Source organism: Solea solea, chromosome 9 (genome assembly GCF_958295425.1).
Source record: "Solea solea chromosome 9, fSolSol10.1, whole genome shotgun sequence".
Lineage (NCBI taxonomy): Eukaryota > Metazoa > Chordata > Actinopteri > Pleuronectiformes > Soleidae > Solea > Solea solea.
Genome location: NC_081142.1, coordinates 1,547,896 through 1,563,958, shown reverse-complemented (window position 1 = coordinate 1,563,958; position 16,063 = coordinate 1,547,896). Strand labels below are relative to the sequence as shown.

Sequence of the window (16,063 nt, the reverse complement as noted above, 5' to 3'; positions counted from 1 at the left end):
GTACTACTAGTTAGCCAGTGTGTTGTCTCAAGACAACAATTCCCATGATCCCAATGTCATATAACTAGCGTTTCTGTAGTTTTCACTGAGAGTGGCAGCAACTACATACTGTGCAAATAAAACAGAAGTGATTTATAAATTCTATTATTTGCTGTCTGTAACATGATCATAGAGGCTCTTAGGGTTGATTGGACACATAACATTGGCCCGGTGAGTAAATTACACACTGTCCGATAGCTGCTCTGGGTTTGTAATATTACCCAGAGGCCCCTCCCACCAACCCCCCCATTCTTTGTTGTCATGACGTCAGCGCTGTATTCTTTCTGCTTCCCCTTCCTGTCTCTGATACAAGGGTGTTGGTGGGGAGGGGTCGCTGTGTCCTTTGTCTTACTCTCTGTCAGCTGGAATCTGGCCAGCCGTCCCACCATGTTCATAACAATAACAACGCAGCTGAACAATAGAACTGATCCAGTGGGCCACAGTGGACCTTCACGTGTGAACCAAGGTCAAATTAGCTGCTGGTCCACTCGCAGTTATTCTATGACAGAGCAGCAGGCTTTACCTGCGCTGCTGCTGCTGTTACCTGTGTCAGTGCCATCGCCTGTGTCACCTGCTGCCATCACCTGTGCCTCTTTCCACTGTCACTGTGGTGACTCTTTAGTCACAGCTGGTGGTGATATTGCTGATTCAACTGAAAAAGAATCTCACATAAAAGAAGTTAACATACGTATGTGTATATACACACATATATATATATATATATATATATATATATATATATATATATATATATATATATATAATTATTGTACAGTCAAAGTGGACAAAAATGATAACATAACAATACCCATTACACCAAACAGTAAATTATACATTTGAAGGTTTGAGAGGCCACTATTTTGAAAGAAAACATGCTTATGCATGTTTCTTTTATTTCAAAATAATGTTTCCTTTCATACCCAGTGATATCACTGTCCCTGACTTTTAAACAAACTAGTCACATTGTGTCAAAACTCCGATAATCAAATATAATCATAAAATGATAAGAATGTGTGTGTTTCATGACACGTGTGCTTTTGTTTGTACAAGTGATTTGTGTGACCGAGCACAGTGACTCCATGAATCACTTCCTGTGCTGTTGTTTCAGTTTGATACGATCTGTTCACACAGTGTACAGTAGCAGGAAGGGACCAGGCCATCGACTGAACCTTACATTGAATTGTACTCATCACGCTGAGCAGGTTCCTTGATTCAAAGAGAAGAACAGTCCAGAAATAAAGCAGGTTCTGTAAGGATTACTAGGAATGTTTAATTTCATAGAAAATCATACAGCAAAAAATAGACCGAGCTTCCCTCAGCCGGATAGTACAGTCTTTAAGTATATATATATTTATATGTATATATGTGTGTGTGTGTGTGTGTGTGTATTATAGATGAAGGGGCAGTAACAACCTAAATACAATACAAATAAAATCTATTATTATTATTATTACAGTGAATAACAGCTCTTTTCACACTGTCTGTTGTTAATTTCCTGTTGTTTTCTGTTCCCTTTTGTTTTGTGTAGTTTTATACAACTTTACACCTGTGTTTACTGCATCTAAATAAGAGGACCATATGATTACTTGTATGAGTGAGTGTGTGTGTATGTGTGTGTGTGTGTGTGTGTGTGTGTGTGTGTGTGTCACATACAGACAATGAGCCTATTGATTTATTATAGAAAAAAATTCTATTTTCAACAAAAGGCCTGTGACATATGTCCGGCCTCAGAAAGGCTGCTGGGTTGGGAGGAGGAGGAAGGAGTGGAAGGAAGAAGGGGGGTCCGTTTATTAGGGTTGTTGCTAGGAAACCAGAGACTCCAGATCAGGGGTCTCAAACTCAAATGACCTGGGGGCCACTGAGTGTCTAGTTGAAATGACTCATTACAACTTGCTCTAGATGCTAATGTCAACGCCACAGTATGATTCTGTGCCTTCAGACACGTGAGGGGTATATATTCTTAATTTTCAGAAATGTTATATAACTGATAACATGACTGACTGCATTTTGTGCCATATTGATATGAGTAGCAATCATTATCATATCATTATTTCGCAATGGTCGACACACATCTGATGTTTTGACCTTTCCTCACGGATCAGCTGATTATCATTGTCACTAGAGTGAAGTGGCGACTGACTTTAGAGAACAAGAACCCAAATGAACATGTCGTCCCAAGTGGTGTGTATGATCCTTGTTTCTGCTTGATTCATATTTAGATTCAGCATGTTTACATTTGTTTGAGTGCTGTCTCTCTCTGTATGTAGAGCACTGTCAGCTGCTGATGATGATTGTACATGCCCGTCTTTCATGTAATGTAATGTAATGTAATGTCTTTCTGTTTGGCCGTCGTGCAGCATCGGCTGTTGTTCCATTATAGCACGCTTCATGAGATGAAATGATCAGTTGCCGTGCACTATACAAGTGTTTCCTGGCAGACCATAGGCGGTGAGGATAGACATGTACACCTCCAGCACTGGCACCCTGAACACTGCTCTACCCTCTGTACTCCCGTGACGGCATAGCTACTCACTGCTCCAACACCATTGTGAAATTCGGGGATGACTCAGTGGCGATAGGTCTGATCTCCAACGACATTAGGCCTACCTGGAGGAGATGGACACACTGGCATCAGGACATCTACAACAGGCAGTGCATGATCATACACAAACAGTTTGAGCAGGACTGAACGCCTGAGGAAGAGCTTCTTCCCTCAAACCATGAGGTCACTAAACTCAAACAACTTATAAAAGCACGACATCCCACTGTGCAGTTTTATCTACTGTGTGTTTGTGCATTCACCAGGTACATACACATACTATATACTGTGTATATTCTTTTTCTCTCGCTAATATTTGTTAGCTCTTCTTATATTTTATATTTATACTTACATTATACTTACATTAAGAATGACAACCAAATGTAAAAATATAAAACATTTTAATTTCTATTTTTAAATTTCCACTCTTACAAGTTTAAATCTACAGAATTACACATTCTAATCAACAATATGGAAGTTTGCAACGTGTGTATGGACACATTCACAGAGGATGGACACGTGTGTGGACAGTGTGTCTTTGTCTGGAGGACATGGTACATCATGTTTTATCACAAACGTGCCATTTCTTTTCTTATGTGACTGACTGAGAGAATGTGTCCACAACATGTGAACATGAAGACACACGGCGGAAAGAAAGGGGGGGCGGGGTGGGGGGGACAGACGGGAAGGAAAGTTCCTGCTGTCTGAACCGAGTATTGTTAAGAATAATTGTCTAAACTATGGTAGGAAAGAACTGAGCCGCTCAGCTGGTCACAAGGCTCAGACCCCTGTCCCCCCCCTCTCTCTCTCTCTCCCTCACACACACACTCCCCTGTCTCCTCAGTCAGTCTCAGTAAAGACAAGGGCTTGTCCTCATCCTGCAGTACTGAAGGTGGACTGGACTGTGGTGTCCCTGCTGAACCTGTCGTGAGTGTGTGTGTGTGTTATGTTGCTGTGGACATTGGACTGGGCGCTGGTTTAGCTGCTACGCTGTGTGTGGATTACTTCAGAGCAGGAACAGCAGCAACATGGGATCTGTAATATGTAAGTTAGTGTCACTGTGTGTGTGTCTGCATGTGTGTGTGATGGACACACTTAGTGTATCTAATGAGTTTGATGAAGAGAGAGTTGGTCAGGATGTTTTGTGTGAGGTTGACTCAGTGATACTCAATAGGTCTGAAAGGAGTATTTGGTCCCTCTGATGTCTCCTGGACTCAGGGGGACATTCTATACAGTGACGTACAGCGTGTTAGAGGGAAAATCGGGGACATGAGCAGCACCACTTTATTGATGTCCTTTATTGGTGTTGTAATACAAAACATATATAGTGTACAAGACAGGTAGTATTTACTGTATATAGATGTGGAAATTGATACAGTGATCATCACTATGTGCGGTCAATAATAACCAATGGTCCATCAATCCAGCAATTCTGTCATTACTGATGCATTTCAAGAAGATCATATAATGACTCATTACAATATTTGTCTATTGAAAGAATACAACATGTCCTTAATAGGCTGTATGCCATTATCCAGGCATCAGCTTCTTAATCAGTCACTTAAATTCCATTCATTCTTGTGATAATAATGTTTTAATGATCTCCTGCAGCTGTCAAATTGTTCAAAATGCCATATTTTTGATACATGACACCAGCAAACTCAAAGTCAGGCCACCGATAGATAGACTTTACTTTTATTTAGGGCTGCAATGATTATTCGATTCATTGATCATTTGTCAATTTCTAAATGAATTGTCTTATTTTGATAGTTGATTATTCAGTTTTACAAACAAATGAGAACATCATAATTGCGAGGTTTGGGAAACAACAATCAATATTTTTCTGACATTTTATGGACCAAACAAATACTGGATTCTGGACTTATTGTAAGTCGCTTTGGATAAAAGCGTCTGCTAAATGACATGTAATGTAATGTAATGGATTCATCCAGAAGATAATCGTCAGATTAATCGTTTATGATTATATTTGTTAGTTGCAGTTTCACTGTTATTGTGCAAGTACAATGAAATTAGGTGGCTGTCAACAGACTTTAGAAAATATAGGTTTAAATAGAAACTACTGTATAGTGCACTTATGGCTACGGGATAAAAGCTTATTTGTTTGTGCTTTCATGGCTCTGCAATGTGTCACATAGGGCAGGGACCATTTTTGGGGTGGAATGAGTCTTTTACAATGTTTGCACATACACATATTGTGTTATTAATACTTTGCCAAGTGAACACACACACACACACACAGACACACAACTGTAACTGTAGCTCAACTCTGAACTTGTTCCAAACAGTGCAATCATATTTGACACATGTCCTCTTTCCTACACCGTCTGTCTTTCACAATTGATTTTCAAATACTCGAGGAAACCCTGGGATTTGTCCCTGTGACTCACACCAAAGGTCACTGAGAGTGAGACGTGTCACATGTGCAAATCTCTGCTTATTCTCTGGGCATTTTGTTGTGTTTGAATTTGTTCATTAAAGACAGTGATTGACAGGAAATGGGGGTCAGAGAGGAAGAGGATCACAAGACAATGGTCCAGCCAACCTTCTGCTCCATATTGTACAAGTGGCTGTCGAGTCATATGTAATGTTGTTTTACCTGCTAAACATAACTATTTCAGTTTTTATATTATGTATTATTGTATTTATATATATATATATATATATATATATATATATATATATATATATATATATATATATATATATATATACATATATATATGTATATGTATATGTATATATATATATATACATATATATATGTATATGTATATGTATATGTATATATATATATATATATATATATATATATATATATATAGGCATGTGAACGAGGGATTGGATGATGAAAAGCAGTAAGTCGATCATGGTGTTCTATTATTTGAATAATCGTGAATAATACACATAAGTGAAAATGTACAGTCAACATACAGTCCTAGTGCTTTATTTAGAAGTGTCACAAGGGGGAGCCTTTGTCTTTCCAGTCACTCAATTTATCATATTTCAGTGACTACTTAAGAGAAATATTTTTCACCTTTAAATATTCACTTAACAATAATTATTGTTCGTGAATCGTAATTACTTTGATCAGGATCATTTCCCCATAGTTCCCATGCTTAATATAGACTGTACAGGGAAGGGAAGGTCATGTGTGAATGTTAATAGGATTTCCCTTCTATCTCAGAGATTATGACAGAGGAGTAGAGACGCAGCTCGTTGTCCTACAGGGACACACGTGCAGGAAGAGCTGCAGTGGCATTGCTTTAGGGGAAAGAAGCTGTGGGTGAGTGTGTGTGTGAGTGTGTGTGTGAGGCAGCGGTTGTCTCTGCTGCAGAGCAGCGGCCAGGCTTCATACACTGTAGATGCAGTAGAGAGGAAAACGCTCACACACGCACACACACACACACAATGGCTCCTCTCAGATGAAATGAGGTGGAGACTGTGTGACTGGACATGGATGCTCAAGACAGGCTGCGATCACTGAGCCTCCCGTCCGTCTGTCCACACTGTGGTAAATATGGCCGAGCTTATTCCACCGTACGGATCTCTGCGGCTGAGATGGAGTCGTACTTCCACCTCCTGGGAGTCTGTCAGGAGACTGAGTCTGCTGTACGACAAAGTATGTCCGTATCCGTCCACTACGCATGTCAGTCTGTGTTTTGCTTGTAGTTACTAGAGCCTGTGTGAAGTTTTAGTTTAAGGCCTAATAGAGCATTGCAGCCTCTGCCCAACTTGTGAACAGCTCTGGTTTCGTTCATTTCCTCCAATGAAAGCTACAATGTAATTATACTAAGTGTAAAAGAACCATACATCCCATAATTCATTCCCACTGATCTATGGCTTCTTAAATGTAACCTTGTTGCTAATGTAGTGTTGCAGTATATTATAGTTTGTGTGAAGGGAACGTCATGGCTGCTCTGTGGTCTGTGGTCTGTGGACTGTTACTGTGTAGTCACACTGAATGAATGCTATAGACGTTTGTCAAGTGACCAAATTACAGTATATGTAAAATGTATCATGCCAGGTGGGCAGCTCAATGATGATGAAGATGATGATGATGATGATAGCTGTAAGGGTCAAATGTGTTGTCGTGTCACACATGCAAATTGGAATATCACAATGATTATTGCAAAATGACTGACATCACTGACAGTACGACGTTGTGATGGTGTCTCAGAAGAAACACAAGTTGTAGTTTATAGTAATACTACAGCACTTTTCATTTGAGTGTATGAAGAGCATCAATCAGAGAAAAGAAATAGCCTCTCCTATTTCCCATCCATCATATCCACAGATGTAGTAGACTCGAATTGCACAGAAATGATACGACTGCATGTCCGTGTCACGTTCAGTGTGAACACGGTAATGCTGAACCTTGTCCTAATGGCTGACATGGCCTGTAATTCACTTTTACACCTGAGGATTGTGAAGAAGTATCACAAAAACATTACTTTTGTTAAAGGAAGTTGATGTCATAAAGATTTGTAGCATCTGTAGAAGTACTTAACGTTTGTGTGTCATAATCTCATAGCTTGTGGTGAGTTGACCTTGGATGACTACAGTATACGTATGATAATGAATGTTTTACTCCTGTGTCAGACTGTTGAGCTGTATAAGCACTAGTCACAAACTGCAGCTGAATGTTTGACGTTACTGTTGGACAAAGGCATGGGATGATGATGATGATGATGATGATGATAATGGAATTTCATGAGATACACAAACAAAGTAGATATTCAGGGCTGTATGTTAGCGAGTTACACAGCATTTTCTGTCCACTCACACAAAGCAGAAACTATTTTACCTTGATTTAATTTACAGTTTTACATCAAACAGAAAAGCAGAACCTGTGTGATGACAGATTACACGTGTTGTTTCATTGTTGGCAGTTATTTCCTTTGACCTGATGTAAATGTTGTGAGTCAGAAAAAGGTTGCTGATGTTGCTCTCCCCCATCCAGGAACAGCATCAGTATTTCAGTAAATATGCTTGAGTCAATAAAAAGAAACTGAACAAGCAGATTACCAATCACATTGTGCTGACTCAGCAGTTTAGTATATGCTCACACAGACTCCTCCAGAATAAAAGTCCAGAGCAGCTTGGTTTCTCATTAAAGTTTTGAAAGTATATGTAACTCAGCACCAGTCAGCACACAGGCTTACTGACTCACTTCACTTCACTCACATAATCACTACATTCACCACCAACACACCATCTGAAGATGTGTTCAAGGACCAGCCGTGTTTCCAGTAAAGCTTAAATCCAAGTACTTAACACTGTGAGTGTTGTGATCCCTTTGTGCTGAATGTGAATGAAAGTGTGTCCCACTGTTCTACATTAACACAAACACAGGTTATGGGTAAGTGTACTTGCTCAGCATCAAGTGTCCATCTGTTAATAAACAACAGTGATGTACATGTTCAGTTTTCTCTCTGATCGCACACACGTGTCTGAGACAGTTAAGAACCCTAGTATAACATATTTTAGTATCCTGCTGCTGCAGTTTCATGATAAATGAAAATGTTTTACATTTTTTTAACTCTAGATTCTGCACAGTTGTGTCATTGTTGACCTGCAGTTACTAACGTGCTAGTAAAAGTGGTGCCTGTTCAGTTGTAATCACAACAATCAACCGTGATAAAATGTCCTAAGCGGTAAACAGCATGTCTCCTGCTTTCTGCGGACAATGTGTCCTTATGCAATTTAATATGCTTTTAAACTAAAACTTAAAATGGCCCAAAGACTCCATAATATCTATATTTATGGTAAGAGACAAATCTTTTTTTTTGCATCAGGGAGAGAGAATACTCATAATAAGAGAATACATCATTTTAGTTGACATTTAAAAGTGAAAAACAAGAATTATACATTGTCCCATGCAGTCAGACAAGTAGCCTGCGGAGGATAAAAATAGTTCAGATGGTTCCAATGTCCCAGAATGTTTTTAATTTTTTATCTCAGAAACAGCTGATGTACTGTAGCACTGGGCGATATGGCCCAAAACATTATCATGATAAAAACCAATAAAAACCAGTTGCTATCAATAATTATCACAATAAAATGTCACATGATAAAAAGAGTGAAAAATAAAGCTAATGAATTGTGTGTTTTATCTACAGAAAACAACAAACTCAATTATCACTTATTATATTGGTATTAATATTTTGAAGATTTTTTTATGACATTAATATAGAAGAAAATGATTTTGTGACACATGTTTAATTTAATTATTGCCGCAGCCTTAGTTGATGTTATTGTCATTTAACAATTCAAGTGTTAATTGTGAACATATGAGTTACTGCTGGTGAAAATCTTACCTTATCCAAACATAGTTGTGAGCCACAGTTTACATGTGTGTTACAGTCGCTTTGTTGACTTCATTTTAGACTGAGGAAATTTGACTGTAACTGTCTGAGTCACAATTTAATCAAATCTAATTAAAAACACATCAGCAAGCTGTGCTGCAGCAACTTGTCTCTGTCTCGCGGGACTAAGGCATCACGCACTTAAAATAGTCTTCTTCTTGACCTGAATGACACCTCTGAGTGTGACATGGAACACAACAAAGGCAATTACACTCACATACAGTACACTAACCCAAGTGCACATGTTGTTGCATAGCACGGCGATGATTACACATGTGTATATGTGGGTCTCTAGTGGGTTCAGACTTGTTTTGCAGCAAAAACATTGTCTGGCATGTGCCTGTTTGTCAGGAGTGTGTGTTTTATGAGGCAGTAATAATATTCATTAGAATAGTGCACGTGTGTGTGTGTGTGTGTGTGTGTGTGTGAGAGAGGCCTGTTTTCAGCAGATCCTGTCATTAGACATCCTCTGATTGTCTTCTTGCACTGACGCCTTTTTCCTGATGACCAATAGGAACCCTCGACCCCCTCCCCTCCTGGAGCTTGAGGAATGATCACCCCAAAATAATACACAGCACACAGTGTGTGTGTGGGATAGGTTCTCACACTCTAAGTAAATCAAATAAATAATAAACTAAGTTTTCGATAAATCCAATAATATCATGATTGAACCTCAGTTGTTTAATGGTTTGAATTCATTGGCCCTGGATGAGATTAGCCTAGAGAGAGAGAGACAGACAGAGAGAGACAGAGAGAGAGAGAGAGAGACAGCTCTATCAATGTGACTCCACCACAGGGAGGCAGAGGTTTGTGGTTCCTTGGTTACTTTGTGCTGTGAGAACTGTGTGAACATGTGAGAGTCAGTCAGCAGCACAATCGGCTCTGAGCAGATTATCTTGGTTCCTATAACAAAGCCTCATTTATTAGGTTATATACTTCATGGAGGCTCATGTGTGAGGAAATGACCACTGACTAAAGGAACAAACACAACATACACAAACACTGAAAACATATCACAGCATTAAAGACGGTTCAGCCTACAGTGATAGAGGTCAATTTTAACAATATGCAGCAACTCATGATTATTGGGACAACATAGCAGCATACAGTATATAGTTACATGTTTAACAACATGGATTACAACATGTATCGCATGTATATATAAAAACTGCCTTTTAAACATGTGTAACTACATGTATAACTAAATATGTAACATGTATAGCTACATATAACTCCACAACAGATTATAAAACATGTATAACAACATATTTAATATGTGTGGAAGGATATTTGTAACTTCATACACAACTACAGATGCGGGTGTTTTAAATGTTAAATAGATTTAATGTAAATCTGGTGAAGTTGCACTTGAGTCCATCATGTGCTCCATAAACTTTACTTCCACAGGCTGTTCTTATTTGGCAGCTCCACACACACACACACACACACACACACACACACACACACACACACACAGAGCGCGACTCAGCCCCCTCTCTTTCTTCTCATTGGCTGATTCTCTGCAGCTGGAAAAACTGACCACAGACACATGTAACTGCTCAAACACACAGCTCAGACACTGCTCCAGCTGTTTTTGTCTTCCCGAGTATGATGCCAAGACAGAGAGCGAACAAAAAAAACAACACCAAGAAGCAGAAGCCCGAGGACAGGATGAGGAGAAATGTGACAGTGATGATGAAGAAGATGGAGTGTTGCCTTCACTGGAGTCAGACACCATGAGATTACCTTCGTTAAACTGGATTACTGCTTTTCCTGGAGGGATTTACATCCATGTCTGTGACTGTGTTGAAGCCAGGGAGGAGTTAAGATGGAACACGCCAAACACATTATCGGTAACCTGAAAACTTTAAGCACACATGAAGATTCTGTTGTCACTGCGGTGTCTGCCTCTGTGTGATCCACCCAATTTAAAGCAACTGAGTTAAACACAGCAGCAGATTTACACTGTAAACAATCATGTCACCCACACACACACACACACACACTTATTTCTGTCTGCCTGCTGTCATCATGTTTCCATTTCATTAGGGTTTTCCATCACATTCTGCTGCTCGGCCGGTTTCACTTGCTAATTATTTCCCTTTTTTACGTTTTGAATGTCTTCTTTGGCTTTAGCTCACTGTTCTGCTCTGTAAAAATGTAAATGGACGGTTATTAAAGCACTTCTCTGGTCTTAAACCTGTAGAGCATAACTTTTAAATACAAACAAATGCTCGCTGCTTTCAAACCGCTGTCAAATGAGTCCACACGATGCCGTTTAAGCAACACCAGCAGAGTTTTGGTGAGTTTCTATAGAGTTCTCTCTCTTATACCACAATGTTTTTACAGTAGCCCAGAATGGACAAATCAAACACTGGTTCTAGAGAAGGCTTTTTTTTAATCTGAAGGCCTCTTGAATGTTCAGTTGTGTAGATCTTTTAGAGAAAACTCAATAAGGCGAGTTGTGGAAGTGAAAGTTGGAGCTGCGTTGTGTAACTTTATTATTCTGCCTGTCTTTGTTGATAGTATTGCTCTGTCAAGCATTACAATCAGACCTGACTGAGGGAGCGTTTGTGTGTACACAGCAGCAGCACAGGGGTGGGTGGAGACAAGAAGCAAATATCATAATAACTGAGTTTTTGAGCAGAATAATTCACTTCTAAAACCTTTCATCTGCACTTCTTTGTGTTTTCAGTCACACACATGTGGCCAGGTAACACGAGATGGGCTTAGTCAACAGACATTTGTATTTGTGATATAAAGTAGTGTATATCATAAGTTATATAAAGTATATCATTTACATTAGCTGCTTATGGAGTTGTGTGTTGGGTCTCCAGAGGTCACTCTAGTGATTCTTCTGCCAGCTCCTTGACTCTAATCTCCAGATAGTGTCACATGTGAGAACACAGCAGGAGGAAACTCCAAATAATCCACGCTGTCTGCGCCTTCTCTTGGATTCTGTTGTTGTGAACATACCTCAGCGTGACACTCTCCCACTGTGTTTGTTATACTGTATGTGAACAACAAACCCTCATCTCTGGACATTACCCAGAGTTCCTGTTAGAAAAGAGTTAAACACCATATGCTTGTGTAAATTGTGGGAGGTTGGACACGTGCTGACCTCTGATATTCAGTGTAAAGAAGTTAGAACTGAACTGAAGACTTTACAAAACGTCATTTGTTATATGTGGACATTAAGATAAAAAGCAGAAATGGAGTGATCCGTACACATGATTATTCTAATTCGTACTGTTTTACAGTGATAAGGATTTTCTTTTACACACGTACACACACACAAAACCACACAGTGCAGAATTCTTTTTGTGGACACTCAAAGACATAATGCATTCCATAGCCCCTAACCCTTACCTGAACCTAAACCTAATTCTAACCCTAACTCTAAAACCAGGTCTTAATCCTCAAAAAGCCTGTTAAAGTTGTGTGGACCAGCCAAAATGATGCTGTTGTTTGATTGGAGAGCTGTGTGCAGTGCTCTTTGTTTGACTGCAGTTCATTTAAACTAAGACCTTTGCTTCCAAAGTAAAAATAGTTGGATGAAAGTGGTTCAGTGTGTGCATGCTGATGCGGTGTGAACAGTGGCAGGGTGTGAGATCCTGCTGCTCAGACAGATGATGTGTGTGTGTGTGTGTGTGTGTGTAGATGGAGGGTGTGAGCGCGTGTTTGCACCATCAGTGTTACCATGGAGATTAGACCCCTGACATCTCGGCAGAGAATAAGTCATGTGTTTTACTGTCTGACGTCACAGTGGCTTCTTTCTTCTTCTTGTTTCATTAATGAGCTGAGCACATTTACACGCATGTTACATGTTCAAAGATAACAAAGTGTTGCTCTCTTCATACGTGTAGTCTTCAGTTCATTTGGGTGAAGACAAAGAGCTCCATCTGCACACAGGACAATGTTTCTACGTGAAAACACGCTGTTTGTGTTGCTGTACGCCCACATATGGACAGACAGACGGGGTGGAGAGTGACTTTTGACTCCACCCAGAGATGGAAACACACCCTCACATACGTCTCATGTCAGGTTAGATTAAATAAAACATAGTTTACATTAGGGAAGTAGTGACAGAAATAAGTGTGAGGTAAGACCAGAGGACTCTTTCAATATATTACATTATATTACAAGTCATTTAGCTGCCCCACCCCTTATATTCATATGTGAGGCAGCAGGTATTCTACTGCACTTCTATTGTTCTAATATTCATTCTATAAAAGCGGCTGCATCTCATCAGTCCTCGTTCTAAAAAGTGTACTCAAGAATAACAATAAAAATACAAACAGATCATTGGAGATGAATACACAATGCAGCGACACCTTTATGTTTGCTTAGCTCACTGTTTACACTCATTCCCACTCCCGTGAATAACAATTATACAACTTTCACAGAGATTCAGTTTAATCTTAGAGTCAGTTTAAAACTAAAACAAAAAAGTTTTAAATGATTCAGTGAGAATGTTTTTAATTGGCATTCACCACCAGGTCAAATTACCCCGCAATGCATGTGGGTATTTATCAGCTCTGATCAACATGGTTTTTTGGATCAGTGGAACGATTGATTCAAAGCGGGACCAGAAGTGTGACTTTGTGGTGCATTCATGATATCACAGTTTTAACATCAGAGTGCAGAACAACCACTGCCAATGGGAATTATGTTAATAACTTTATTTAGCTGCTTCACCCGTGTTCAAAATCCCAGGTATAGAGCTCCAGGTGGCTCAGTTGCTCACACTACCATATTGGCAGGAAAAGCTTCTGAAAAATGAACAGTGCCTGTTTCAAGCTTTAAGAGTTCACTGCACACTTTAAATCACTTTAAACCTGCCGGACTGACTATATGTGACACTTACAACACCTCTCAAATAAACTTTCCCACATTAAACTCAGGAGAACACTTACACAAGTTATCATCCAGATTCTCAGCTTCCCAGTCAATAGCTCAGGGGAAACTTAAGGGAAACTTAACTATGATTTACAATGAGTGTGTCCTTCGCTTTGATAAATAGAATACAGGTTTGTCACAATGTCATAGTGTGTCTCAAAATACAGTAAGTCTTGACCAGTAACATGTGCTTTCATGGCAAGTTACATTTCTGCTTAACTTCCCCAAAGGGGAAAAATCTAAACGCCAAATTCAGCCTTGTGATTCAGTTTCTGATATGAAGTAATAACTGTACCATCCCTCTTCATTACACTACTCGCTTCGAGTAGGTTTTATACCATTGATCCACCTCTGCTGTCCTCGGTATCTTTCGTGAGCCAGTGAAATGCTTTCCTGTTAGTCTCAGACTGTTTCTGCATCCTGGTGCACGACAGCTGTCCATCATCTTCACAGCCAGTAAAGAGAGGTGTTGCCTCACATATTTGCCTTGTATATATTGAATATAGGTGTCTACAGATGTGAACAGCATCGCTTCCTGCCAAAAAGACATTGTTTTGGTTCTTAGTGTTGCATAATGGGATTGTGTGATGTCAGCTGTCACAGCTCTATACCCACTTAACATTTATTATATGATTTATTATTTTTGAGGAAAAATGTTCTATCGTTATTAACTCTGTGGAAAATTCACAACAATTTAAAAAAACAAACAGCTGCAGCAGTAAAGTGTGTATAGTCTTGTAGGATCTTCAGTGAATAAATCACTGTCTGTATGATAAACTCTGTTTTTAAAACTTGGGTCAGTCAGCAGACACAGATACTAAGAACAGAGGTGCATTAATATTGAGACAGTTCATTTTCAGTCAATGCACCATCATGCAAAATGACCCAAGTAACAAGGTAGAGCCAGTGTTGAAGCTCGTCTTTATTCTCACTGACAGAGAAACGTCTGTTCACAAGCTTCATGTTTAACCCTCAAACCAGAGTGGGTCTCATTTACAGACCACAGTCTCACATCAGACAAATCTGAGGAGGCTTTGTTCTCATTTCCTGTACATACACACACACACACACACACACATGTATATATATATATGTATATATGTACAACTGTCGTGAAGTAGAAGAGTGGAAACTTTCAGGGAGTTTTTGTTCACATTTGATCCAAATCTACTGTAAATCTAGTTCATTTAGATTTAGATTAATCTAGATCATTTAGATTTAATCTAGATCTAAGTAAACTGCAGATTTTGTCTCTGATGTTAATGCTTGGCAAAATGACCCCTTTACTAAATGATACAGTATTCATAATGACGTCACTATGACATACTGTAGATCTTCAGGTCGTGCTGTGTCTTCTCTGCTTGATGCCATTTTCTGACCTCTTCATGATTATCATCATATGATCAGGAATGGTTTTCTGAACATCAACATCAGTTTTTAGTTGTGTAGCTGATGTGTGTGTCTTTTTCACAGATGAGATCATGCAGCAGGAGATCAGGCCCCTGCTCGCAGTGGACATCATAGAGCAGCTCCATCGGCAGTTTGCCTTGCTCTCAGGTATGTAACATGATCCCTGTCCCTGCAGTCCAACTTTTACACTGTCCTGCTGTCCAACTGGCATCCCATTGCTCCACTGCAAAACTGTCCCACTGTCCTATCATCTTGCTGTCGTACTGCACTCCATTGTCTTTTTTTCAGACTGTCCCCGTGTTCTACTGTCCCACTTTTCCCCATGCTTCTGTCCTTATGTCCAGCTGCCTGACTGTTCCACTGTCTTATCATCCCACTGTCCCATCAACCACTGGTTTACTGTCCCTCTATTCCACTGTCTGACTGTCCCACTGTCCCCTTACTGTCCTGCTGTCATTGTCCCCACCTTGTTTGTAAATTAAAAGTCTGATTGATTAGAATCATGAAAAGAACTATAACGTTAGTTTGTTGTTTGTCTGTTTACGTCTCAATGACTTTGTTTTGAGAAAAACAGCTGGTCCACATTGAACAAATACATTGATTTCCCTTTGTTTACTTTTAATTTCCTGGATAAATGCCTGAAGGAGTTTCTCTGATGTCAGACGTCACACCAGGATCAGAGTTTGTACACAGTGTTCAGTTTCACTGAGCAAACACTTTCATTCCCTCTGACCATGACCTGATGTTTCTCCAACTTACCTTTTTATTTCATTGCGGAAAGTGTTTGAGG

At 39.5% G+C, this 16,063-nt stretch overlaps 1 protein-coding gene across 9 annotated transcripts in view; it reads left to right on the top strand.

Moving 5' to 3' along the window:
* The window catches only part of mcf2l2 (MCF.2 cell line derived transforming sequence-like 2), a 73,534-nt gene that overhangs the window by 5,097 nt on the left and 52,374 nt on the right, over positions 1-16,063 (top strand). For 3 of the 9 annotated variants that reach the window (XM_058637765.1, XM_058637766.1, XM_058637762.1), the window contains exons 1-2: positions 5,915-6,218; positions 15,337-15,420. In XM_058637765.1, the coding sequence (XP_058493748.1) occupies positions 6,053-6,218; positions 15,337-15,420 (250 nt within the window). In that variant the 5' untranslated portion in view covers positions 5,915-6,052. Of the gene's footprint in view, positions 1-3,444; positions 3,623-5,914; positions 6,219-10,537; positions 10,818-15,336; positions 15,421-16,063 lie in introns of those variants that run through there. The other 6 variants (XM_058637770.1, XM_058637769.1, XM_058637768.1 and 3 more) reach the window with 5 other exon arrangements.